General features: G+C 43.3%; 2 protein-coding genes across 2 annotated transcripts in view; both read right to left on the bottom strand.

Moving 5' to 3' along the window:
* The window catches only part of elmo2 (engulfment and cell motility 2), a 31,271-nt gene extending 23,979 nt beyond the window's left edge, over positions 1–7,292 (bottom strand). The window contains exons 1-3 of the mRNA XM_056273252.1: positions 7,256–7,292; positions 2,022–2,091; positions 1,094–1,191 (exon numbers count right to left, since the gene is read on the bottom strand). Of these exons, the coding sequence (XP_056129227.1) occupies positions 1,094–1,171 (78 nt within the window). The 5' untranslated portion in view covers positions 1,172–1,191; positions 2,022–2,091; positions 7,256–7,292. The remainder of the gene's footprint in view (positions 1–1,093; positions 1,192–2,021; positions 2,092–7,255) is intronic.
* A 6,622-nt stretch (positions 7,293–13,914) lies between these two features.
* On the bottom strand, positions 13,915–26,705 carry arfgap1 (ADP-ribosylation factor GTPase activating protein 1). The gene is made up of 13 exons (XM_056274563.1): positions 26,611–26,705; positions 24,522–24,592; positions 23,904–24,013; positions 23,211–23,382; positions 22,780–22,880; positions 22,575–22,661; positions 22,325–22,439; positions 22,014–22,070; positions 21,775–21,807; positions 18,964–19,020; positions 16,198–16,257; positions 15,599–15,654; positions 13,915–15,477 (listed from the first exon to the last, which is right to left on the bottom strand). The coding sequence occupies exons 2-13, from the start codon at positions 24,579–24,581 to the stop codon at positions 15,132–15,134; spliced, it is 1,254 nt and encodes a 417-aa protein (XP_056130538.1). The 5' UTR covers positions 24,582–24,592; positions 26,611–26,705; the 3' UTR covers positions 13,915–15,131.
* Between the last annotated feature and the right edge of the window lie 143 nt (positions 26,706–26,848).

Below are 26,848 nucleotides of genomic sequence, written 5' to 3'. Positions count from 1 at the left end.
TAGAAGCTCATGATGAAACCAACAAGAAGATTCAGAAAGACCCACGACAAGAATCTGCCCCTTAACGGTTCTAAAAAAATTTTTTTTAAAAAAGGTTTTACATTGTGCTTTGATAAAAAATGATATGGTTATTTGATAAAAGGTTGACATCACCAACAAACAAAAACATATCAACTTCAAAGCTGAATTTGTGATAGCTAAAACTGTGATGATATGTTATTATCATAACATACGTGATAATATGTTATTATTGTTACATAATATCTCATGTTTGTTTTGGCTTTGTAGCTATATACAATTGCTTTAGTAATTCCATATCTGCTTAGACTGGTTAAATACTGTGATTTAAAAGACTTTTAAAGCATTTTAAGTGACTAAACTCTTTGAAATTTTGTTGGGTGAAGAGCAAAAGTCATGTTAAAGTGAAAAGCCTGCATTCAGAGTTTTTATAAGCTGCTTTCCCTGAGCAATGAGAACTTAGAAATTTGTCTAGGACAGCTAGGTTAATGTCAATAACTATTCTGAACCCCCCCCCCCCCCAAAAAAACCATCTTGTAATCCTGGCGTACCTCTTGGACCGACATGTTCAAAGAACAGATGATTCCAGGTCAGAGATGATTTACGCCCCTTTTACAGTAAAAAAATAACCTGGGGAAATTGCGTAAGGTAAATTTGTACTGTGTTTCAAAGCTCAATACCAGGTCAGGCTTTACCACTTGGCTTGGTGTGCAAATTAAATAACTGACCCATTTTGTTCCCTATCTGCACCATCCCATCATCTGCTGCGTTGAACACACAATGTAAAGACATTAGCTGTGGATAGCATAAATCACACATGAAGGTAATGGCCCACATGACGTCCCTGTGTGAATGAATCCAGACCAGCATTCACTTCCCATTATATATGTGAACAGGATACAGGAAAGATATTTTAGACCACGAGGAAGAAAAAAAATCTCAGAAATATTTGCTACGGCTAAAATGATAAATCAGCGTTTCCTTCAGTTATTCAACACGGTGTCCGGGCTTTACCCCCGCTAAAGAGAAGAACAATGGAGATATTCACTGGTTTATTTCAAAAACGGGTGCAGACCTGGTCAATCTCAATAAGCTGAGCATTAGCGCCAGGCCATTCGATGGCCACCTTCACAATGTCAGATGGGGGCGGCATCACTGGCCAATCGTGACACCCTGTGGGAGGGGGAAAAAAGGTCACAAGTCAAGCACATTCCGTCGAGAGGAACACAAACACCAATGTCATCGAAGATATGAGGTCAGGAAGCCATGACACCATAGTTTCATCTTGACAACAAGCATTTATGTCACAAAACCACTGCATTACGTCTACGTGTGGGACTTGAGGATTAATGCCGATTACATGGATGGTTGGACTGCATAAAGTTATAATCAAAAATAGATTTTTCTAGGTACACCCCCCTCCACCTTTTTCTCCCCAGTTGTATGCAGCCAATTACCCCACCCTTCCAAGCCGTTCCAGTCGCTGCTTCGCCCCCCTTGCCGATCCGGGGAGGGCTGCAGACTACCACATGCCTCCTCCGATACTGGTGGAGTCGCCAGCCGCTTCTTTTCACCTGACAGTGAGGAGTTTCGCCTGGGGGACGTAGCGCGTGGGAGGATCACGCGACTCCCCCCCAGTTTCCCCCTCCCCTCTGAACAGGTGCCCCGACCGACCAGTCGAGGCGCTAGTGCAGCGACCAGGACACATACCCACATCCCGCTTCCCACCCACAGACACGGCCAATTGTGTCTCTAGGGACGTCCGACCAAGCCGGAGGTAAACACGGGGATTCAAACCAGCAATCCCCGTGTTGGTAGGCAACGGACTGGACCGCTACGCTACCCGGATGCCCCCATTCTAGGTGTACTTAACTAAAAACTTTTTCTTTTAGCATTCGTCCTTCATGGCATTTGGACCCCGAGCATGTGTTAATGATTGGAAGTGTTTGATTTTCAAGCTAATCCTTTGTTCAGGCCTACAGAAGCTGCAGACTTTACATCACCTATTGGAGAAGTGTTGAGTTGGTCAGTCACTCTCACAGCTTTGCCATATAAACCCCTGTGTCAGCTCCACTGCAGAGATAAGCATCAACACATTGGCAATGTCAGTGAGAAACCTTGGCTTCCAAAAGTCCAACAAGTCAGTGTCACACAACTACCACCAGCTTCACCCCAAGTAGTGGGTTCACACGATACCTGTAAAACTATAATGCCTAGGTTTCTTCCCTTGATGCATGAGATACTTACTTTTTGACAAAGTGTATTCTTACAAATTAGCCCTTCATAATTTTTTTTTTTAATTTTAAGGTAGAAATGGACACAGAGATTGACAGATGTTTTTAGATTTCTGGCTCATGTGGAGGGATGCCTTGAAATGCAAGGTGTAGGTCGCCCCTCTCAAAATGTGACTTAGTGAAACTGGCGAACTAACAATCATCACTATTAATGCTGGAAAGCAGAGCCAAAGAAGCGCTCATGAGTCAACAGAGAAACGCAGCCTGTCAGCCTTGGTCGCGCTTTACAGACGCCAATATCTGTGCTTCATATCTCTACCCATTCCTGTTCTCAGCCTGGGTTGCTGGTCTGTGGTTTGCTATAGGTCTTACTAGCTTACATCTAGCAAAACAGCTTAAATGAGCAGACACCTAAAAAATAAACAGATAAATAAACAGCCCAGAGATGGATGCAGTCAAGTGTAATCAAAACATTTTCCATATTTCTTTGGGTTTCCTCTGCGATTTGGTTTTGTAAATGAGACCATGCGCATAAGGTACAAGTATGTAGGCAAAACCCTATCCGTACCCCAGTGTACATGCAAGACACACACTCACAAATATGCAGGTGTTTAAGCATGACTCTAGCTTTAGATGAAGCCCTGCAGTAAACATGTTGTCGAGATTTTGGAGGTGCGTATGTCTGCACCTCTGCAAGCCGTTGTAACCATGGTCACCTAGAAATCCTTTATTTGCACCCCTTGGAAAGATGTCCATGTACCAACGCAAAAGCATGTCATGCCCCCCCCCCCCCCAAATCTAAGCGAACAAGCTAGTTGCCCTTCATCTTTACCACCGATACAGCTTTTGGTAGGGGACATGGGGCATTCGTGCAAGAGTGAGAATAGGGTCATTCAGGAAACAGTCATTCAGGACCGTGTCGAAAACACGCCGCCTCCATCCAGCCTCGAGTGTCTCATATTTATGCTGCTGCGGAGGATTTTTGAGGAGGCACACCACTCTGGTTGCCGTTGAACTCCCGAGGGCCGACACCACATAATAGTATTTTGTGGCATCTGTGGTGATTTCCTGCGACGCGAACTGCGCTCCCGTCTGGGTGAACCAAGCCGGGGCCGGTGACTCCCAAAGCTCCGGCAGCTTGAGAGAACCTGTGTTAGACGTCCTGCTCATGAACAGCTGTCTCTGAAAGCGTCCAGCAGACAAACTTCGGGGGCCACCAGTGTGGAAGTTGGGAGAAAACAGGGCAGGATGTTGTGTTGCTGTGAAGCCCCCCTGAGGCAAATTTGTAATTTGTGATATTGGGCTATGCAAATAAAATTGACTTGACTTCTCTCTTTTGACTCACGAACGCGTGTGTCATTTATTTTTTATTTCACAACCCCACCTCAACAACATGGCGCTCCGTTACCATGGCTACACTATCAGCCCTTAAAGTGAGCTCATCAACTTAATACAACAAGCTATGGCGAATCACGTCCGTAAATCCACTACAGGCTGTAGATTAAAAAAAATGTTGAAAGTGTTTAATATGAAAAATGAATTATTTTCACACAGGACTGACCACCATCCATCCGGGTGTTTAATCCTATTTCTGGTTGATTTTCAAGAAATAACTTGGGCAGTCCATAGAGTTCAACATATTGTAGTGAATCCGGGGGGCAGCCGGGAACCACCGCAGCTGGGATGTGGACCCCGGTCTCCCGCATCACGGGCAACTACATTAACCAGTCGACTAAAAGGTCCGACCTGTTAGCCAACCGGCTAGCGAGCCTATACATCCGTGGTCGTTATACTACACTGCCCCCCCCTCCCCGGGAAGCGCATCCCCACACTTCAGCATACCAGCTCCCTCACGCCTCTGGGCGCACGCGCCCACGGTCTCGCCATCCCACTTCTGACACCAATGTAGTGAATTTGGGGGGGGGGGGGGGGGCAGGCGGTAACCGCCGCAGCTGGGACACGAAGCTGGGTCTCCCGGGTCTCCCGCTCCCACCACGGGCGACAACCAGTCAACCAAAGGGTCCGACCCGTTAGCCAACCTGCTAGCGAGTCTATTCATCCGTGGTCATTACAATATCAAGTACTGTCTACTCGATCCGTACTGGAAACCCGATCTGTTCTAACCTCAACCTCAGCCTAACCCTAACCACGCTCACCTTGCGCCTGTATAACAACCTGGTACACGCGTAGAACAGTCGGGTTTCCGGTAAGGATGGGCAGCTACAAGAGCCACCAATTCCCAGAATGCCTTTACAATTGCAAATAAATAAACAGACAGACAGACAGACAGATAGATACACAGACAGACAGACAGACAGACAGACAGACAGACAGACAGATAGATAGATAGATAGATAGATAGATAGATAGATAGATAGATAGATAGATAGATAGATAGATAGATAGATAGATAGATAGATAGATAGATAGATAGATAGATAGATAGATAGATAGATAGATAGACAGACGGATGGATAGACAGATAGATAGATAGATAGATAGATAGATAGATAGATAGATAGATAGATAGATAGATAGATAGATAGATAGATAGATAGATAGATAGATAGATAGATAGATAGATAGATAGATAGATAGATAGAAGAATTATTTGCACTCAAGTGATCTGGTAGGCCAAAAGCAGTGTACTATTTACTATGACATCAAATCAGCTGCATCACTTCACCTGTGTTATTCCGCTCCTGAATAACAATGGATTTGTCTCAAAATACCCATTAGATATCCAGGCGGCCTTACTCGGACAACACAAGACTTCATCTAATGCTAACACGCAACCCTACCATAGAAATCTTACCCCACCTTCTGCACAGTGAACGGCAGTGTACAAACTACCATACACCAACATTTACAAATATGTTTGCTTTTTAAAAAAAAATCTGATTGATGTTATTTGTAGGGCTAATTTGCAAGGGTTATTAACTACACTGTCTTCTCACCAAACTGCATCCACTTTATTGCTAAGACAGTTTACGGGGGATCTGTTCGTTGAGTTTTAGGTGTTGATTTGTTTATTGCTTCAGATTATTGGCAGTGGCTCATCTGTCTTGTAGCGAATTCGGGGGCCAACGCGACCACAGAAACTACCGCGGCCGGGACGCGAACCCGTGTCGCCAGCACCGCAGGAGGCATCGCTAACCGCTGGACTAAGGCGTCAGACCCGCCAACCAGCGGCCAGCGTGTCTTCTTATCCATGCACGTTACAGTATGTTATAGCCTGCTTATTTACACGTGCGAAATAAATCATCATTCACTCATTCACTCATTCATTCATTCAATGTAACATTGCTGCTTGTTTGCCTAGTGGCACGATACTTGTGGTGGGGGGAAAAACTGCAAGTATCAGAATTATATTTTAAACAACGTTTTTGGGTTCACGTCACGGCTATGAGTTGGCAGATCATCATACCCTCATATTCATATTGTAACGTGCATGGATTGGTAGACACGCTGGCCGCTGGCTCGCGGATCTGACCCTTTAGTCGAGTGGTTAGCGATGCCTCCTGCGGTGCGGGCGATACGGGTTCGCGTCCCGGCCGCGGCAGTTCCTGTGGTTGCGTTGTCCCCCAAATTCGCTACAATATTGTATTAATCAATATATTCCGAGGCATGGTTCTACAGCAAAAATCGACAGAACAACCTAATAAATAGCCTGAGTTAGGGGGTATAGGGTGTGATAGATCGTCCTTGGCAAGAGCTTCAACGTGAAGCTCCTTAACAAGTCAGGGGACGAAACACGTGTGTGTAGATTTCGTTTTCAAAACGAGTTTCTTACACACAGTTTAAACTCTGTGACAGCAGCGACAGGGGGCCAAAGGCAGTAACTCGTCTAAACGCGACGCGAGTCATCGCTCTTAACCCGGATTTTCGATCGTGACAGTGCAATAAACACCAAGCAGTCTGAAGGAAATAAAGCCCAGAATATTCAATTTCGGGAGGGGATAAAAAAAATCACTCCTTTTCCGCTACAGGGTCCCTTTCGCCATGACCCGGATGCTCCCAGCGCCATTTTAGCTGTCGCATGTTAGGCTATAGGGAGTGGGAGGCGAGAGGAACGGCTTCTAATTAAAACCACGGAGGGTAGCATGGACGCGCTTTATCCGCAACAAGTTCGCCTCGTTTCTCGTTATACCCGAAACTATACTTCAACGCTGACCACGGATCAGCTCGCTTGCCCCGTTCCCTAAATTGCCAAGCTGGTATAAAATCAGGATACGACGCCGGATCAATGTCACTTAAGCCGACTCTTGACAGTTATCTTCAATATATATATATATATATATATATATATATATATATATATATATAAAGTTGAAATGGAGACGACGGCTTGACGGTAGGGGTACTAACACCTTGGCAACCCCCCCCCCCCCAGTAGAGGCTCCCCGTATTGGAGAACCGTTTATTGGCAAAATCACGGCGTGGTCAACGTCTCGCAATAAGACGCCTGAAATGCCCCGCGCCCTGTTATCCCCTAGCCCACCGCACGCACGCACGCACTCCATCGGAACGCCGAGACCCACGGCTGAAGAGCGTCATCTGAAATCGAACCGGCCACGCCAGGCGCCGGTGAAGGGAAGGAGCCGGATCAGGGCAGGGGGGGGGGGATGGATCTGCAGCCTTGGCAAGTGAAATAACGCGTAACTCGTGCCAACGCCGATAACATCACCCAAGGGCTGGCGTGGCTCGCATGATGTACGCAAAGCAGTAGCGTCCCCTTGGCTGTGTATGACGCGTCCCCCCCACAAGAAGACCGCGATCGCCCGTTTAATCGCGCCCGTACCGCAGTCGGTCCAACGCAGGTTAACTGTCCTCTAACGCACCCGGCTGCAGCCATTTGTGCGCGGGTGACTCCCCCGTTCCGCTCTCCGCCGACGCTCCTACACGCTACCCAAGCCGCGACGCCCGGGCACACCGCGTGTCCTCGGTGCGGTTCCCTAATAAACCAATTTGTCATTTTAAACACGCAAGTCCGTCCTACTCACCCTTCGGCTGGGCCATCGACGCTGCTTTTGCTATGCCCCGCAAATGAAATAGTTTTTTTTTTTTTTTGGGGAAAACGATGAAAATACCACGCCTTTGTAGGCGGGACGGAAGGCGAGCGGCTATCTGTCTGCAGAAAGACGTGGGCCGCCTTCTCGTTTGTGTTTTGTTTGCGGCCGGCGCGTCACTCCCATCGGAAGCATGCGGGCTGCGATGCGGAGTGAAAGTGCAGCATCACAAATTCCGTTTGTTTTGCTCGGATAACGCGCGCACGACCTGTACGTCACCGAGGAGATGCTGATCAGATAGACCGAGTACTGAGTAGATAGACCGAGTACTGAGTAGATAGACCGAGTACTGAGCAGATATACCGAGTACTGAGTAGATAGACCGAGTACTGAGCAGACAGACCGAGTACTGAGCAGATAGACCGACTACTGAGTAGATAGACCGAGTACTGAGCAGATAGACCGACTACTGAGTAGATAGACCGAGTACTGAGCAGATAGACCGAGTACTGAGTAGATAGACCGAGTACTGAGCAGATAGACCGAGTACTGAGCAGACAGACCGAGTACTGAGTAGATAGACCGAGTACTGAGCAGATAGACCGAGTACTGAGCAGATAGACCGAGTACTGAGTAGATAGACCGAGTACTGAGCGGATAGACCGAGTACTGAGTAGATAGACTGCTCAGTACTCAGTCTATCTGCTCAGTACTCGGTCTATCTGCTCAGTACTCAGTCTATCTGCTCAGTACTCAGTCTATCTGCTCAGTACTCAGATAGACTGAGTACTGAGCAGATAGACCGAGTACTGAGTAGATAGACTGAGTACCATAGGCGTTTCTAGCCCATTTTGGGGGTGCTGCAGCACCCCTAAATTGAACCCCAGCACCCCTAAAATTGAAGAGATTTTTTATTTTTTACTGTATGTCCATGTTTAATAAGCTGAAGAAATGTCAAAACCATATCCAGTATATGGTTTAAACGTAATATTTTAACAACAAAAATACAGCACCCCCCATGCTTCGAAAATGGTTTGATCCACCCCCCCAAATTTATCTTGCCTGGCCGGCCAGCACTCTAGGTGCTCAGCACCCCTAAAGCTCTGATCCTAAAATCGCTCCTGCTGAGTACTGAGTTGATAGACCGAGTACTGAGCAGATAGACTGAGTACTGAGTAGATGTTGTTTCACCTTTTGATTTGGGAAACTTGGCCAAGGCAAAGTTTATTTGCACAGCACATTTCATACGCCATTCAAAGTGCTTTACACAAGGCGTAACATGCGTCAAATAAGAAATAAAGAAGAATAAGATAAAAAGACATTAAAACAGATACAAAAAAGTAAATGAATAACATAGCATAAAAAGAACAAGGGTCAAAATGCAATATTCAGAGTAGACTGAAAGTTTAGCCAGGGGCAATGGAGACCATAAAGGTTTTCCAGCCTAGTTTTAAAAGTGGTCAAAGTTGAATTGAGGCTTAGATCATCTGAAAGTTTGTTTCCAGCTATGTGTAGCATCGTGTTTGGTTTTAACTGAAAATAATTAGCAGATCGGTCTAAGATGACCAGAGAGGTTGAGACGGTTCATACAGTAAAAGCAAGTCAGAGATGCGTTTGCCTCTTAAACCAGCAGCAGCATCTGAAAGCCTATTCCATGACGCACCGGCAGCCAGTGCAGAAAGCTGAGCATTAATATAATGTGTTTAGCTTTCCTCTCCACAGGAGGAGAACGAAATCAGTTGTTCTGCGAGGAAACCCTGAGGGGGACGGGATCCAAATGAAAACTGGCGGTTCAAGTAACTGTCTGAAACTGTAGACTTGGGATTTACTTAACAGCTTACTTTCATTTTCAGTCCGTCTGCTTCTACATAGGTGTTTCATTTACCCCCGGTTCCATGGCTGTATCACGCTCTAATGAAAAACCCCAGGCCTGAGGACCAAAACGAAAGATTTCTTCGCATCCACACATATTTCTCGTTTTAAAGCAAAACATGTGGCAAAGCTTTCTTTTGCACCAGCGCCTCTAGACAGGGGCATCTCAAGAGATTCTTGGGCCCTGAGAAGAGGTGATGATTACCCCCCCCACCCCCACCCACATGCATCTCATCAAATACACAATTACAATGCCTGTCTAACTAGACCCGTATTGCTCGAGGCCCTACAAAAGTATCCCACCTCTACCCCATAAGTGGCAACCAGGGGAGTAGAAAACAAACCTAAAATGAATGAAAACACATACAATAAATGCGATAGTGGAGTAATGGCACTTCACCAAGGAATAGACCAACTGCACTTTAGATTCAGATGAGATAAAATGCACTTAAATCGTTTTCTTAGGGAAATTCCACTTTTGCAGCAGCGGTAAGGTGACTTGAATTGACTCAAGAAAATGAAGAAAAACATGCAATGATATAAAAAAGAAACAGTCTATGGGGTCAACATGAAGTGGCGGCAATAAATGCAAGGCATGCAAGGATAGCTATGTCAACTTGGGTTTATAGAGGTCTACAAAGTCGCAGCATATGCTATATGCAAACAGCAGCAACAGTGCCAAGCCAATACAGAGGGCCATTAGTAAGTACAGACTGCAAAAACCTGTATCATAATGCAGCAGTACTGTAATGCAGAAAGAGGTCATTTTGACAATTTACACAGAACTAATGTATATGTTATTTACAGTATAATACTATCTGCAAAGTACCTTATGTTGGATAAAAGTGTTTCTAATATAGACCTATATTATAAACGATATTTTCATATATTGCATATTACCTATATTATAAACTATATTTTAATCTATTATAGTTTTGATATAAGTACCTTATTGCTCTTATGTAGCTACATACATGCATAGACATACCTACAAAAATACAGAAAAATATATGAAATATGACAATATCCTTAGTTTAATGTAGGTGGGCTTTAGGCCGGGTTATGACTTATTTCTCCACTGGGGAAATACATTTTGGGAAATTCTCCATCTCTCCCCTCTGGGTGTTAGCACCTGTTAGCTGTTGTGCTGCTAGCTGTTGTTGCTAAGCAACGTTATCGGTTCAAAACACCGGTTAGTCTCAGAATTACGAGTTCATCATCAGAATTCTGATTCCAATCTCGGGACTTCTGACGTTATTGTCTGAATACTGAGATTAATGTCAGGATTTTTGAGATTTCTGACTAATGGTCAGAAACTGAGTTTTCCACGTGCTACTGGTCCTCTTCAATGCGATGGTCCCACATAAATGCAATTACAGGTATCACCAAAGACACAAGTAAGAACAAATATACTCTGGACTTAAGCTTAAAACGCCACAAGGCCCCCCTCCCCCAGATCCTCTCATTATAAAGACAGTCAGCTGGTTTAGCGACAACTTTCTATAACCAAATATCCCGTCCTGCTGAGATTTCTCTCCCATTTTTCCCCCCCATTGAAAAGGCCGGTGGCTCAAAGTCCAGTGTGAAGGTGTGCAATAATTAGCATGCCACGTGCAGTCCACACGTTTGGTTTTTATTAATATCCAACACATACAGGTGCACAGAAAGAAACATCCACACCCTGACCTTAGCAGTGAACGCAGACTCACCCGGGTTCATGTGAAAGTCACGGGGAAGCAGCCTACAAACAGACCTCAGATTCACTGAAGAAAATACTCTCGCAGATTAAAAACCTCCGAATGAGTTTAGTTACATTTTCATGCACGACATCAGATGTAGCATCTCTCATCCATCTCTCATGTTTGGCAAGAACAAACAAACGCGGAGACTCCTGAAAAATGGGAGGTTATGGTGAAAAGGGTAAAAATGAAAACAAAAAAACTCAAGATTAGGTTCTAAAATACGGCGTTACCGTTTTTAGAAAAGTTTTGCTTGGCGAGTAACTACCAAAATCCTCCCATTTCAAACCGCGTTTTCAGATTCACCGTGAATCAAGCGATACGGCACCTTACAATAACTAGATGTTATTCATCGAGTTTCATCGACTCATCAACAGACGCCCAGACACGACTGAAATCTCAGCTTTGTAACTGGTGACATCACAACACCGAGTCTCCCTTGAAACCCAGGATGCTTGATACACCTCCAGCCGCGCCAGCTCAGAACAAAACATCAAATCCAACAAAATGGGATGAAAACCTTCGCAACATACTGTAAATACGGGGGGGGGGGATGCTGAGAACGACAGTATGTTCCCGTCACTTCTGATGTTTTCATGATATAATGATATATATATATATGTATATATTCAGCTGTGAGGCACACATACAATTGAATCATTCTCACAAGCAAATGACCTTAAGAGGCCGATGAAAAATGGCATCAACAGATCAAGACAGCTCCTTGAGGCTTTTCACATCAACATCAGTGTTTAGCGAAGCACACAGCAGGATGAACTACACAAACAAGTAGCACTAAATTACTCTTGGTTCACTTTAGCACATTATCGATTGATGCAGAAAAACATGCGAATGGTTTAGACCAGTGTTTGATTCTCATTTTGCGTAAAAGCCCCCCCCCCCCCAACCCAACCAAAACATTACATGCCACACCATGTCAAGCCTGCAGTGGTAAAGGCCTACGTCTAAACATTGCATAATATGATGGAATTATAATCAACGGCATGTGGAGCAAATGTTAACGAGTTCCTGGGGTCGTTTTTCTCTCACCAGTTTAAATTATTAAGGCTAAGTTGGAGGGTTATTTATTTATCTAAATATACCTGAATACCAAATTGGGAAGGTTCTACAACGAGATATTCAAGGATTATTGCAGCACCATCGTGAGTGCAGACAAGATAAGAGCCGATATGAAAGCCTACTGCTCCACCTCGAGTCTTTTTGTCACCACTGGTTATTGTTCAAACACAGATGGCTGCACAAAATTAGATGCAGGCTGAGGGCCATTTGCAACTGAGGTCACACTCCGAATTTGTAAATCACCCCGTCGGCCGTGCCTTGAAATTTGCTCTGGTATGGTTTATTTTACGTCTTGGGTTTGATGGTACACTCCATCTGCAAAGACAGAGAGCTTCCAGCTTGTATTAGGGGTTCGCTTGGGAAAGCTGTCAATTAGCGTGCATGCCTCTGTGGAAACGGCTGAGAAACCCTCGTCGTGTATGTCCGGAGGCAAATCTGTGGTTAAACCAAACGATCTACATCTCAATCCTTTTGTATTTTACCGAGGCAGCAGGGTGTAAAGAATAGAGTCTGTTATCCTCGAATTTGGCTCTCTTTTTTTGCTGACTGTCCCCCCCCCCCCAGGGAGTGCACATATCATACTGAGAGAATTTTAGACCATTTAACTTTGTGTAGTTTATCTATCTCTTGCATTTAACTTTTATCGTAACTTGTTTTTTTTATGCACTTTAAATTTGCATTCAAAACAATGCTAACAATGCAAAAAAACCTTTTTTTTTTGTACGGCCAAGAAAATAAAGGCTGCAGAGAAGGGTTTTTGTTGTGCTTCTGGCCGAGCTCTGAACCTCCACAGCCTGTTGCAATGTGAAAATGGCCCGACCGGTAGGGTTACAAAAGCTACTTGATTCCCGCTTGGAACTGCATCTTTAACTGATTAGCTTTTTATGCAACATTGGCCTCAGTGGTGAAACACTTGGAAGTGGAGCTGCCATTTCTCATGGATGAGGACCGTGGAAATGTCTGCAAACTTTAAAGTACCCCAATTTCAACAGCGGACGAACAACATCTCGCAACTTCACGTCACGGCCATTCGGAAGCCATAGATCAGATCAATGCACGAGTTTCTTGAAAAAAATAACCATCATCGGTGTAGTAAACCAGCCTATAATAATCTATAGGTCAATGTGGTACAAGTTTCTGGATCAGATTCAACTAACAGAGAAACAGAACATTTACAGACGGCTAAAACTTCATGAAAGACAGATGAAAATACAGTCTACAATGACTTTGTTGAGGTCACAAAGTTACTGTGGCGGTCCCACAGGATTGGCAGTTAGAGCATGCAATGAACAGTAATCCAGTCTGGAGTCCCCAATCATATAATACAGGTTTGATATACAGTCCATGATTTCCAGTCAGATAGGTGCACAACTCACACACACACACAATAATGTTGCAACAAGGGCTGATTATTCACAAACAATTTCGCTTAACAGGCATTCATAAGATACAAGTCAACAATCATTATTCACGGTTCGAGAACATCATGGAGGTTTCTCTGGGTAGGATCTATTTAAACTTAATCTTCATATGCAATTCTAGCTGTGCCTGGCTTAATGCCAGACTATGTGCAAGAGCATCTCCCAAGTCTACTTTGCACCTTACAAGTTTTAAAATGAGGCAGCACTCAGTAATTGTAAAAACAATAACCCCCCCATTACACCAAGAATGCCCCCCCCCACCCCCCATGGTACCATGTCTCAACACACAAGTATCGGAGTTTATTGACAGTTTCCGGGTTTCAGCAGAAAAAACCCTTATGAGGTTCTAAACAGAAAACAAAGCATTATCTCCAAGAGTGGGGCCAAAAGTAGGGCTTTAAATTTCATTTTCATAGCCATAACTGGACATTTTGTTTGCTCTGAGGGACGTTATGTCATCTTTGCATCCCAGTGGGTTTGAAGAGACATTGTGAGTGATCGTTGAATATCACAGTATTGAATCGCTGGTGTCAGCAAAAAAAAAATATCACAAAATTTTCATATCAGGACGTTTCACAGTAACCACAGATTTGAAATATTGCCAACTTGTAAATTACTTATGTGCATGCTAGAGAAAGCTTCAACGGTTAAGTTGCAGCTAAATTGACAATGTTTTGGGGGGAAAAAGAAATTTGGTGAGCATGGCATGTATGTAACATCTGCATATTGAAATAAGAGCCAATAACAGCTACAAATCTTTATATTAGTGAAAAAAATATTCACTTATTCCGTTCGGAACACATAATATTTGCACATTCCCGTAGTAGTGAATTAGATGATGGACATCACATCATGGTCATGGTATAGAAAGAGATCTTCTGCGCTCAGAAATATTTTCGGTGCTTCATTCCTTTGTTGTAAATGTACGCAAACTGAACGTGTCAAACTGAAACGGGTACAGCAAATTTTCCATGGACCCAAATGCTACACAGCAACAATTTGGTTTGGTATTCTACTATAGTTTGGCTTGAACGACTTAAAGTATTATATATCCCTTAAGAGCTTGACTTTTGACTGTAATCAAGAAATTACACTAAATATTTACCACCCTACTGCCAATGTTTGTGAAAATACAATGGAGGTAGTTTTAAATGAGTCTCACCTGTTCAACTTTTTCATTTTACATAGTGGCAAAACTTTTTTTCTTCTTTATTTGACGATAAAGTCTAGGGATATAGGATAAATAGCCTTTTGGACAGCACAGGATGCAGCGCATTCAGTGTTGAACAGTTCTCAATATGACTATTACAAGCATACAGTTTTGTTGGATGTACTGAGTGCCTGTACGATTAATGATACAAACACCACCGCTGGTTCCCGGTAAGGACAACTGGGATAAAACACAGATAACGCTGAATACCAACAAAAATGAAGTTCCACTCAAAAACAGACTGGTACTCAAGAGGTTTGTAAATGATATATAACAAATCCTGAAGAATCACTGTGTGATGAGCTCAACTGAACTCCGGGTTTCATTCTTTTCTTTTTTTTCATTTTTTTTAGAGCTATAATAAATACACTTTTGAGTTGAGTGACAGGAACTGAGCTGGAATGGCTCTTTCCCTGAAAGTGCCTCCGAGATCGAGCAATGGATAGATAGAGAGATAGAGATAGAGAGATAGAGAGATAGGTAGAGAAAGGCCGTGAGGCGGGGGACCAGTTTGGGAAAAGTTAACAAGGTGCACGAGTGTGAAGCCACTACCAGTCTGCATTATCCCAGCTTTCCTCAGCCGGTTTTGTTGGGCTCTTCTTTCCCTTGGCATCGCCGGCGGCGTTCTCCCAGTTGTTATCCCAGGCTTCCCAGCTGTCTCCTGTGCTGTGTTTGTTGTTGGATGCTGCCTCCGAGCCCCAATTGTCCCAGCTGTCAGAGCTCTTCTTTGCAGAGTTGTCTGCGATGGTCCAACTGTCACTACTGGGCGATTTCTTGGCCTTTAAGGAGGTATTGCTGCCAAAGGTCTCCCAGAAGTCCTTTGCAACAGGCTGGGAAGAGCAGCCTTGATAGCCCTCGGTGGCATCCATGTTTTGGTAGCTTTCTCCGGTGGACCTACGAAAAGTCAAGACACAAGAGGAGGCTCAAAATGGCTTCACTTCATGGCATCCAGTTAAACTGAGGAAAAGGATAGGTATGTTATGAGTTTTCGCTAAAGGGAATTTGTTTTTATTACCCATCTTCTGCCTTGCCCGCGAAGAGAGTTGTCAATTTTGCACCAGCCCCCTGAACCTTAAGAAAGAAAAGGCTTCGGTTCACAAATATCCATTGACTTCTTACTAAAATGTGCTCAATTACTTCCCTTTCACAACTAATCTACAAGAAATATGTATTTAGGCTTTAACAAGCTACTCCAGTCAATCACAACAAAAAACAAAATTGAGGAATGTTAATAATTAAAGTATATAATTTCAAGCAGATCTGATGAAATTTAACAGTTGCAAACAGCTAAAAACTACTCAGTTTTAAGGCACTGAAACATTTCCAGTCCTAGAAAAAATTAACAGTACTCACCACCAGAAAAAAATGGCGGCAAGAAAAAGGGAAATTTCATGAATTAATATCATTCACATGTACATTTGCAAACCCAAACCAGTCTTCCTTAAAAGGATTTCAGTGAAAAGGGCCACAGTTTGCAGAGATTTCCCAGAACAGGGTTGCAAGGCCTGGGCCTAAACAAATCCGAATCAGTCATGGCCACCATGTGCCTTTCCTCAGAAGACTGGCTGTGGATTTGTGCACCACCGGCAGAGGTCTGCCCTTACACCTTCCTACCTTGTTTGCCAGCCCAGTAATGCCGACTGTCATTTCATCGAGCAATTTTCCATCCTTCACCTAAGTCAAATTATCATCAAAAAGAATTTAAACAATGTTCAGTGAACTACGTTGTAAAACAGAATAAACAGTAGTAAAAGAGTTGCTTTGTGATTGTGAACAAGATTATTTTTGATAAGCATTCAACATTAAGCCGTAAGAGCAGGATTGATTCTTTGCAACATTCTGAACTCTGAACTAATGCAACTAAATTTGGGGATTTTCTACAAGCAGGTCTTTGCCACAAAAGCACGTGATGTAGAGAGGCTAAATTGACACCAAATGTAGATTAGACAAAACAAAAGCTAGTGTAACAATTCTGAAGCAAACAACACTTTTCTCGCATCAGCAGCCTTTTCACAAGTCATGCTCTGATAGTCCACCGCATCACACCACGAGATTTGATTTTTTCATGTTATTCTGGTGTTCTTGGACAGTTAGAGCTTAAGTTCTGAATATGTGCAAGTCTCTAACCGTGGCAGACATGAGAGCCAAGACTCAGTGATTTGATGTCATGTATTAGCAGCACTACAAACAAAGCTGAGCTGGGCGTACATGCTCAAACATATACAAGTCCACTCAAAAAAAAATCACTATCCCGATTTCTAGCTTCTATATTTCTAGCCCTTGGCTAACGGGTCGGACCCTTTAGTTGACTGGTTGGCGCGGTTGCTCGTGGTCTGGGCTACCTAGGTTCGGTTCCCAGCTGCGGCGGATCCCCAGCTGCCCCCTGAATTTACTACATGTAGGCTAAGCTAACTGCTAGCCCACGCAGACCGGCAGTTCTGACAGTCATCCTGGCTGGACAGTGAACATTTTTCTTTCTTCTTTCTTTAATATGTTGGATATATGTGTTTTTGTAGTTTGGATAAATGTGTTCCTGTAGGTTTTGGATATGTGTTTTTGTCTTGTGAAATGACAAATAAATATTCCCGATTCCTGACAACGTTGGAATCAGGGTACGTCACACGCAACGCAACTTTCGTTTAATAATTCGAATATCCAACGAGTCCAAACTGGGTTTACTGAAGAGCTCATATTTTTTGCAAACACATGTTGACGCCTTCATCAAACTATCACTTTAATTCGATTAATCACCTCAATCAGATTACTGACTGGATGTAAACACTGTCTAAGGTGCAAAAACTCCAAATGTTGGCAAACATGCGACATATTCACCACCCTCCTCTTACAATGTTGGCCTTGACTATTGGAGGCGTGGCCGAGCAACGCGTCTATTGTGCTCTGTTGCAGCTATTCATGTAGCTTAAAGACAAAGGTCAGCGTTGTGGCAGAAATTATGCACTGCACCTTTAAACAAAGTCGTCCCTCAATTAGAGGCAGACTGCTAACATGTTCAGTTCATGACTTAAAACTTGCATTTTTTTTAATATTTGCTTTCTTACAGCCTACTTTGACCAACCCCATGCTGGCCGGACCAATCAACTCTTTATGATGTCCTACAGGGGCGCAACGGGGGTGGGGGGGTGGGGGTGCAGACGGTGCAATGCACACAGGGGCTGCACCAGCAGGGACGCCAAAAGGCCGTACGAAAAAAACAAACATAAACTTAGCACAAAAAGTAAGGAAATGTGTTTGGTAGATTATTTCTTTGTTGTAACAATGCTTCTTGGCAATAAATCTTATATCAGGCACCTGATTGTCAGCACCTGGGGCACCAGAAGCTCAAAACAAGAGTCAATAGCAACAGCAAAATAAGCTGTTTGGCATTGGCAGAGAAAATTTGGCAAATTTTTCATGGGCACAACCCACATACTCAGCTCTGCTGCTCATCCCACAAATGCATGTTCCTTACAAATGTGGCCCCATTTAAAAGGGAAATAAACAGGCTTTCCAACGGTATAAGATTTATTGCCAGGAAGCATTGTTACAACAAAGAAATAATCTACCAAACACAAATTTCCTTACTTTTTGTGCTAAGTATATATATATATCATATATATATATAAAATAAAAAAAATATAATATGTAACTATGTATTCTAATCCAAAATTCTCATCTAAGTAATATTCATAAATATTAAACTTAAAAAAAAACCCCATTAGGACTATAATCAGAAATTGTTTACTGTACACTGTACTTTTGGCGCCCCCGCTAATGCAGCTCGTGTGCATTGGACCCTCTGCACCCCCCCTCATTGCGCCCCTGACGTCCTTTATTTTGTATTGTTTTTTCCCCCCTTTGGTGCAACCAAACTTAAACACATCCAAGTTTTTTTTAATGTTTCTATATTTTCGACTTGTATATCTCCTGACATGTTTTAGCATTGATAATAAATATTAATGGGCTTGTGCTGAACTCCCAAAAAGAAAACCTCAAATGAAAACCTGGCATGTTGTTAGAGAGGGGATTGATAAAGTGAACAAATATGAGGCTCCTAAAAATCCTGTGCCTGACCTTTAACCTTTACAACAACTCAAAATTTAGATCGGAGAGCTCACACCAACGTACTGTAGGCTCTGACTAGAAAGCGACGACAGCTGTACGCTAGGAAAAGGCACTGGGCCGAGCATTTGACTTGGAAACCCATCAAAATAAGTCTGAACCACGCCCTCGACGCCAAATATTTAGTTTAGCATTAGGCAGGCATCAGGCAGCAGATTACCACAAGCAGACGAAGCTGAAAATGCACATCCACATGTGAAGCTGGTTTTGCAAAGCACCGTGACCCACCACCAAACAGACAACTTCGGACATCAATTTTACCTTCTCTTGAGTGGGTTTGATAACATTCTCATTTATTGTCTGTCCTAACTCTGTGGCCTAGTAGGAAGTGAGAGGAAAGAATACTCTTGAGTAGAACAGGGGAGCACACCGTTCAAAATAATGCAAGACAATGAGCCACTCGTGCTGCAGCTGCAGTCAGGGATCATTCTAGACATGAAAATGAACAAGCATTTTGAGGCGTAATGGTTCATAAAACTATAAAACAGTTAGGGAACGGCTCTCTCCTAGGGCCAAGGTTCAGAATTAAACAAACAAACGGCAATTATGCAGGCACTTTATTTGCCATTATGAATTTCTTGAGACAACTTTTTTTTTCTTTTCGCATGCCCTGTGGCATGAACCTAACTGTTATGCTAGGGATTTTTAATCGATAATTTTGTTTTGTTTCACTTAACCAAATATGACAGTAAGCATATTTAAAAATGACCATTAAATTTGGCCAACTTTCCATGCAGTTACCGAACCACAGAGGAGAAGAGAAATGTTAGCCGTGTACTTATTTGCCCGAATGTACCATTACACCTCTTGAGCAATGTAAACATCATAACAAAAAAAAACAAAAAAAATCATGCATGAATGGATAACCCATTAACAATGGTGATTCATGTTAAAGCTACAATCCTGAAGACTGTCGTTTTTGTTTGACTTACTGACCTATGGTGATAACGGTTCCTAGGTTGGCATTTGACAACCAATTCCTAGACATCTATTTGAAAGGAAGTAGTTTTTTCAGCACCTTCTCTTCCACTGAGGTATAAAACGTGGCTGAACCTGAGTTTTGCCAATATATTTATTTATTTTTTAAAATTATTTCTCCCCAGTTGTATCTGGCCAATCACCCCACTCCTCCAAGCCGTCCCAATCGATGCTCCACCCCCCTCTGCTGATCCGGGGAGGGCTGCAGAATACCACATGCCTCCTCCGACACACGTGGAGTCGCCAGCCGCTTCTTTTCACCTGACAGTGAGGAGTTTCACCAGGGGGGGACCTAGCACATGGGAGGATCATGTTATTTCCCCATGCCCCCCCCCCTCCTGAACAGGAGCATCCGGCTTCCCACCTGCAGACACGGCCAATTGTGTCTGTAGGGACGCCTGACCAAACTGGAGGTAACACGGGGACTGAAACCGGCGATCTCCGTGTTGGTAGGCAACGGAATAGTCCACTACACTACTCAGACACCCAGTTTTACCAAGTATCTTGTAGTGAAGGTCTTGGTCTGCCATATTTGTTTTAGCCACTAAACTTCACTTCTCTTTCAGATTTGACACCACCTGCCTTATTTTTCTGCAATGGTTCCAATGGTGAAGACATAAAATATGCAATATATGTTTTTTTTTCTTCCGGGAAACTCCTCCTCAACAGTTTCCATTACAATGACCAACTACAGTTGGTGTTCCATTATTCTGGATATCTGTGGACCAACTTTTGAATCGAACACACCAGTGATAAAAGGTATAAAAAGGACCATATGTCTGTGAATGTTCTCATTCATCCAGGTCATGGTTATCCAAAGGAGTTGAATCAAGTGCAACTGGACTTGGTATATATCCATGAAGACGTTTCGCCTCTCATACAAGAGGCTTCCTCAGTCCGTGCCTTTCTGACTAGACCAAGCTAGTCTGACTGGCTGGTGATGAGACTCAGAATTTATCCTCTTGGAGTCGTTGTCAGAGCTATAGATGTCCATGGCTCTTTGTGTCCCGATGTTTACCAACGCCCGTTGCTAACAGAGCCATAGATATGAGTGGCTCTTTTGTGTACTGATGTTTGGCCGCCCCCAACAACCATCACTGCTAAACAAATGCAAATCAACAGCTCCGATGGCGACGGGAGCGGCTGGACATCGGAGCACAGGAGAGCCACGCATATAGATAGCTCCGATAATGACGGGCACGGCCAAACATCGGTTGTCAGAGCCATGGACATCTATAGCTCTGACAACGACTCCAAGAGGATAAATTCTGAGTCTCATCACCAGCCAGTCAGACTAGCTTTGTCTAGTCAGAAAGGCATGGACTGAGGAAGCCTCTTGGATGAGAGGCGAAACATCTTCACGGATATATACCAAGTCCAGCTGCACTTGATTCAACTCCTTTGGATAAAAAGGACCGTATGTTTGAATGTAAATCTTCTGGACTGTAGCTTTAACTATCATGATCCGAAACTCGTTTATAACATAAAAGCTGAGAATTTGGGACAACTCCAACTTCAGTCTCCTGTTCCGAATTATTCCTTAACTGATATAATGACAGGACCACTGTCTCAAAAGATTATCCATCAACTCAAAAGTGTATGCGCCAAGACAACCACGAGCCTTTGTGTTATCACATCCAAGCGTAGACTGGTTTCGATAAAATCCACTATTTTCTGGGTTAGTTTAAATAAAAAAAGAGCTTGACTACCAAGCAAAGAATGACAACAAGGTCAAAAATTATAATTTTAAAAGAAAAAGTACATGAACAGAATGACATCATTATGCTGGAAAAGGACCATGCAGCCGGTATTTGCTTTACCGGTTCTGGGGGCGCTTTATAGCCCTTTAACTAAATCCAGAGAAGGCAGAAAGAGGTTGAAGTAGTAACAGAATTCATTCTAATGTAAAATTCACACAAAGTTATTAATGGATATTTAAGACGTACACTTTCAAAAGATTGTGTCACAATGCTAACAAAATTATTGAGGGAAATTTTGAGCAGGTCTTTTAGTAGAGTTAAGTGATACAGTTGAAAGCCAGGGTATATAACATATAAGCCTTAAAACAAGCAGTATTAACTGCATTAGCCATACCTTTAAGGTTGCCTGATTTGCCAGTTTAGCCGTCTGTAAAAAGGGAAATAAAAAGGTCCAAAAGTTGTTTCATCTGATCATTAGTGCATAGTACATTATCATGAAATCAATGTGATCACCATCCTGTCTTACTTTGAACATCTACTGAGACTAGCTAACGCTTCCACGCCTTAAGTTCATACATTCAGTACTGAGGCGGTGCCACGTTATAGCAAATCCTACGATACAGATATACTTACATTATCTTTAGCAACGGATGCAAACTTGCTGGCTCCAACAGTGAAACTGTTCCAGCCCTGGGCAAAGAAAACAATCATAATCACGTATTAAAAAATGGCCGGTCTGGTTTGTTGGCGTTTTGTCTGTTTTTGTCCAGTACTGTATAATGTCTGCACATGGTATAACGTTTCGTGTTGTGTTGTAAGCCGTGTCTTATTTGTATACTTCCATAGCAAATGATGCCCAAGACACTTTCCCTTTGGGGACAATTAAGTTAATCTCATCTTGTAATGACTTTAATTAGTGGGGCTATGGATATACCATGACATACTGAGTAAAGAGAAGACATGGCATTGTTCAGGAAGTCATCTTCTTTCTTCTCTGGGGTCACTGTGTTGCCAAAACCAACATACCGATTCTCTTGATTACCACTGTAACCCCCTCCGCTGGTGAAAAAAAAAAAAAAAGAAATATGAAAAATATTTAATTCAAAACAGGTTCAATCCTCGAGAACAATGGCATGCAAAGTGATGTAGTATAACGACTGAAAAAGTATTCATGTCGATGTAATGGTCGCTCACCTCTGATACGAGTTCACATCATCACTCAACCAGTCCTCAAAAGCCTTGTCAGAAGATTTAGATGAGTCCTGTCCAGACCCCCCTGAGCTGCAGAGACACAAAACAATTTGACTACTTTAAAATCTGCCCTGCACCAGGCATGGGAAACAATGTAAAAAACTTTTTTTTTATTCGTTTTTAATTAACTATATTCTTTTGTCATTACCGGTGAGAGGATGACAAGCTAGTCTTGGGCTGAGGTGATGTCCAGTTTTTGGCAGAGGATGTTTCAATGGACCACTCTTTACCCTCTGCTAATGTTGCAACCTGTTAAATCCAACACAAAAGGTTTTTTTTTAGCATTTTCCGCCTTTTTATTTGATATTGACAGTTGAGAGAGACAGGAAAGGCAGGGGACAGAGAGAGAGGGGATGAAATGTAGCAAAGGGCCCGGGCCGGATTCGAACCCAGGCCGCCATATGTGGTATGTGCTCTACCAGGCGAGCCACTGGGGCGCCCCAAAACACAGGAGGTTTACTTTGAGGTTCTCAGGGGAATCATAATAAATCAAGGAAATGACAATAACAGCGGTGCTCTCTCATTAGCATCACGATTTAACATCTCACAATCATGGATCTACAGGTCGGAGCCCCTTACCTTGTCCCTAAACAGTGCAGCAGCTCGGCTATTGTATTTCTCCTGCAGTGTCCAGTTGGGATTATAATCATCCTGGAGTTCCAGAAAAAGACGGAATTTTCCATTGCCTCCTGCCTTCATTTTCTCAAGCTCAATATCCTTCCACTTGTCCATGGTGACAGAGCGCACAAAGCTTCAGAGAAGACATAGTGACAATGGTAACACTCATCTGTCCATGGAAAGGCTTTCAGAGATTTAAACTGGGATGCAGAGGTGGATTGCTTCGTAAATCTTACAGCATAGCTCACAGCCCTGTACACGTATTACTAATGATAAACAGATATATTAACACATTTTTTAACTTTGGTGGAGAAACGTGGACCTCAGCTTGGAATAAAATGAGCCTTAGAATACGCTGCTAAAGCTCAGGTTGGAGTAACATCAACCTCAGTGTGTGTGTGTGTGTGTTTTTTTTTCCTGAGTTACCACAAGTACGTCACCTGATACAACTGATAAAAGTCTAGCATAGCAGTTCAACACAGATCTTCTGCCTCTAGGGCACACAAGATGGCAGTTTTAGTCACCCCACTCATATCAAACAGAATACAGAACTTAACTTAGAGCACTCCAACAAGTACACACAACGTAAATCCTAGTCCAGTACCATTACTTTAAGAGTTTATTTGTCTTCTTCACTTAACACATTTTGCTTACCTGAGATGTACTCCCAAGCCCCGATGTTTGCCAGAACACTCAAGACAAATCCAGATTCCATACGTCACACTAACCCATTGAGGGTTGAAAGCCCCACACTCAAAGCAAAGCTGAGAAAGGAACATGTACTGAAGTGAATGAGCGAATTTATTTATCACGATCAGATTGATGACATAGTTGTGCCACAACCTGTGCACAAAAACATCATTTGTTCAGTTAGAACAAGCTAGTGGAAACCAATACTTGTATCGACTTCTCAAAGAAACTGTTTGAAAATCATCAGACATTTGAGTAAGCGGCTTGGATAATGGATGGATGGATGTCTTATTCTGGGTATGTGCCATGTGTGAGACTTGACGGGGTGTACCAGGCCCTCTGATTTGTACTACGATGAAGAATCCTGCAGACGCTACTGCACGAGTATGCACCATTTCACAAAGGAAAAAAAAATGCAACGACTCATTAAAAGAAAATACATCTAACTGAATGAACAATTGAACTAAAGTTCGCTCCAGTTTAGCTACCTTTCCCAATGCCTCACAAGGTGATGATTTGAAAGTATTTCAACCAAACGGTGATATCAGGGCATCTCTACTGTTATCAAGAGGAGGGGCTTACATTATTTTCATCTTGGGTTCTCACTTCCTTCAGAACTCTTCTGGTTCTTGGACTCGCCATCTTAACCCACACTGTAAGAGAATAATAAACCCACACATCAGATGATGTCATTAAGACTGCATATACATCTATTCAGAAAACCGATAACTGAAGCAAATAATGCACATTATCCAATTTCATGCTTAAGTATCAACCTAACTCCATGTGGAAAAAAAGTTTAGTAATGAAACAACCAGAAGACTGATTAGCTCATCGTTATGGTGTATGATTGAGTTGCTCGACTAATTGATTGATTTCTGACAAGAAACGATAATCAAAAATGCCACAAGTGGTTTGTTAATTACAAAAAAGTGTTAATGAAGTCCTCATAAAAAACTACATAAAAAACAAAGAAATCAAAAGAGAACATTTAATCTACTCCTGTGTGTAAACTGAACTCAAGCTTTAGGGCTAACACACATTGACACAAATTGTGTGATGGTGCATAGTGGCAAGTCAATGCCATTCAGATTACTTTAATACAAACAGTTTCTTCTTTCTCTTTCAACATTGTGCCTTTTGCATGCATTGTGACGTTTGACATTTCTCTGCTATATTCTCCAAAGCGGGTTTCACACACCATCTGAATAGTGACACTGTCAATCTTTCCTCTGAACCGAGGAGGAAGATGCAAGTAAAAACAGATAATGACACACAGATGAATTTGGATTATCTTAATCTGAACAATCACTTCTTTGCAGTATGTGAAGGCCTAACGCAGCTATTATGGCTCTTAACTTTTGCTATTCGACTGTGTGTAGTAACTGAGATGGGTAATGTACACTACCTGCACGCATCACTCACAATTTCTTCCTAGTTCAGATTTAACACGTTAAGTAAAAACGAATGGATAATGGCAACACAATGGTCAATCAGTTCAGTCACTTCTTTCTCTTTGAACACGAGCCTGTGCAAGCACTTTGAGCGGCTGTTGCATCTAGAAAAGCGCTGTATATAAATGCCACCCATCCACTTCGATATCGCCCATCCAATGAACGAACAAACCGGCACCATCTTTTTCTAGAGTGCCAAGACGAAAGATCACGAATTAGGTGTGAAACAAAGCTAGAGACGTTGCAAACATTAATCACAACATAGAGGTTTCGTTGGACAAAAAAAAACGACAAAAAAAATCAATGTAAATGAAGTGAAGTGAAGTTACACCTTGCCTCGTCACATATACGTTGCAGCCAGCGTTAGCAGCTGTGGCGCCCCCAAGGGGTGGCCACCCTGATACTATCCCAGGCCACCCCCGCGGGCCCCCCCCAGCCACGAGTCGCATATGCAGAATATGCTTCTGATTATGCATAATATGCTTCTATCTGATATCTTACATTAGGTGCTGTTCATTTAAATCAACAACGTATATTTTTCTTAACTCTCATATTGACAATTTTCAACTAGCCTATGCAGTATTGTAGCGAATTCGGGGGGACAACGCGACCACAGGAGCTGCCGCGGCCGGGAAGCGAACCCGTATCGCCCGCACCGCAGGAGGCATCGCTAACCGCTGGACTAAAGGCTCAGACCCGCCAGCCGGCGGCCAGCGTGTCTTCTTATCCATGCACGTTACAGTACACTACAACGGCATCACAGAACTCCCGAAATTCAGCCATGGCTTTTGCTTTTGGTGTGCCACCCCAAGATTTTCAGGGGCCCCGTTTGCCCCCCCCCCTATGAGAAGGTTCTGGGGGCGCCACTGGTTAGCAGCGAGGCTGCGTGGCAGTATATACGTTTAGCTCTTCTTAAATCGGTACGTTATTGTTTTTTTGGTGATTCCGGCTTTTATTATCGCCGGGGCAGTGAAGACCAAACGCAGGGTAAAGACTGCGAGCCAAGCCATGTAGCAAACGTACCGAGCGGGAGCCGAACCGGGCTCCTCGCGATTAACGCCCGTTAAACGCGGCCGACGTGACGGCAGCCCGGGAGTCCGAAGCTCGGCGTCGCGTTTTCACGGGCGATCTGAACCTCCGACACCGGCACCGCACATCACATTCGGCCGTCTAATATTCGCCAGCGCTACCGGGGAAACAGGAGAGCGAGAGATTACCTTTTCTTAGACTGATGCACAACGGTGTCTCGACGGGGTCTCTCGCCTCGGCAAAGGGGGCCTCCTTCGGCTCGTCCAGGCACTAAAGGTTGATTGTATTTAACAATATAAGCGGAAAAAAATTAAAGCAGGAAATTCGACTGCAGATGTTCGACACCGGTGGCCATGTTCCTGTTTGTCTACGTTGGCATTGCAATGCATCATGGGAGTTCTTTTTCTGGGATTTTTTTCCTCCCCC

This window comes from Lampris incognitus, chromosome 2 (genome assembly GCF_029633865.1).
Source record: "Lampris incognitus isolate fLamInc1 chromosome 2, fLamInc1.hap2, whole genome shotgun sequence".
NCBI classification, from domain to species: domain Eukaryota; kingdom Metazoa; phylum Chordata; class Actinopteri; order Lampriformes; family Lampridae; genus Lampris; species Lampris incognitus.
This window is presented reverse-complemented; position numbering and strand designations above follow the sequence as displayed.

Excerpts from the sequence above, each read along its gene's own strand:
- arfgap1 (XM_056274563.1), bottom strand. The coding sequence starts at position 24,581 with ATGGCGAGTCCAAGAACCAGAAGAGTTCTGAAGGAAGTGAGAACCCAA. Across the intron at positions 24,014-24,521 it reads GAACCCAAGATGAAAATAAT|CTTTGCTTTGAGTGTGGGGC; the intron begins GTAAGCCCCTCC and ends TTCCTTTCTCAG. Across the intron at positions 22,662-22,779 it reads AGCTTGTCATCCTCTCACCG|CTCAGGGGGGTCTGGACAGG; the intron begins GTAATGACAAAA and ends GTGTCTCTGCAG.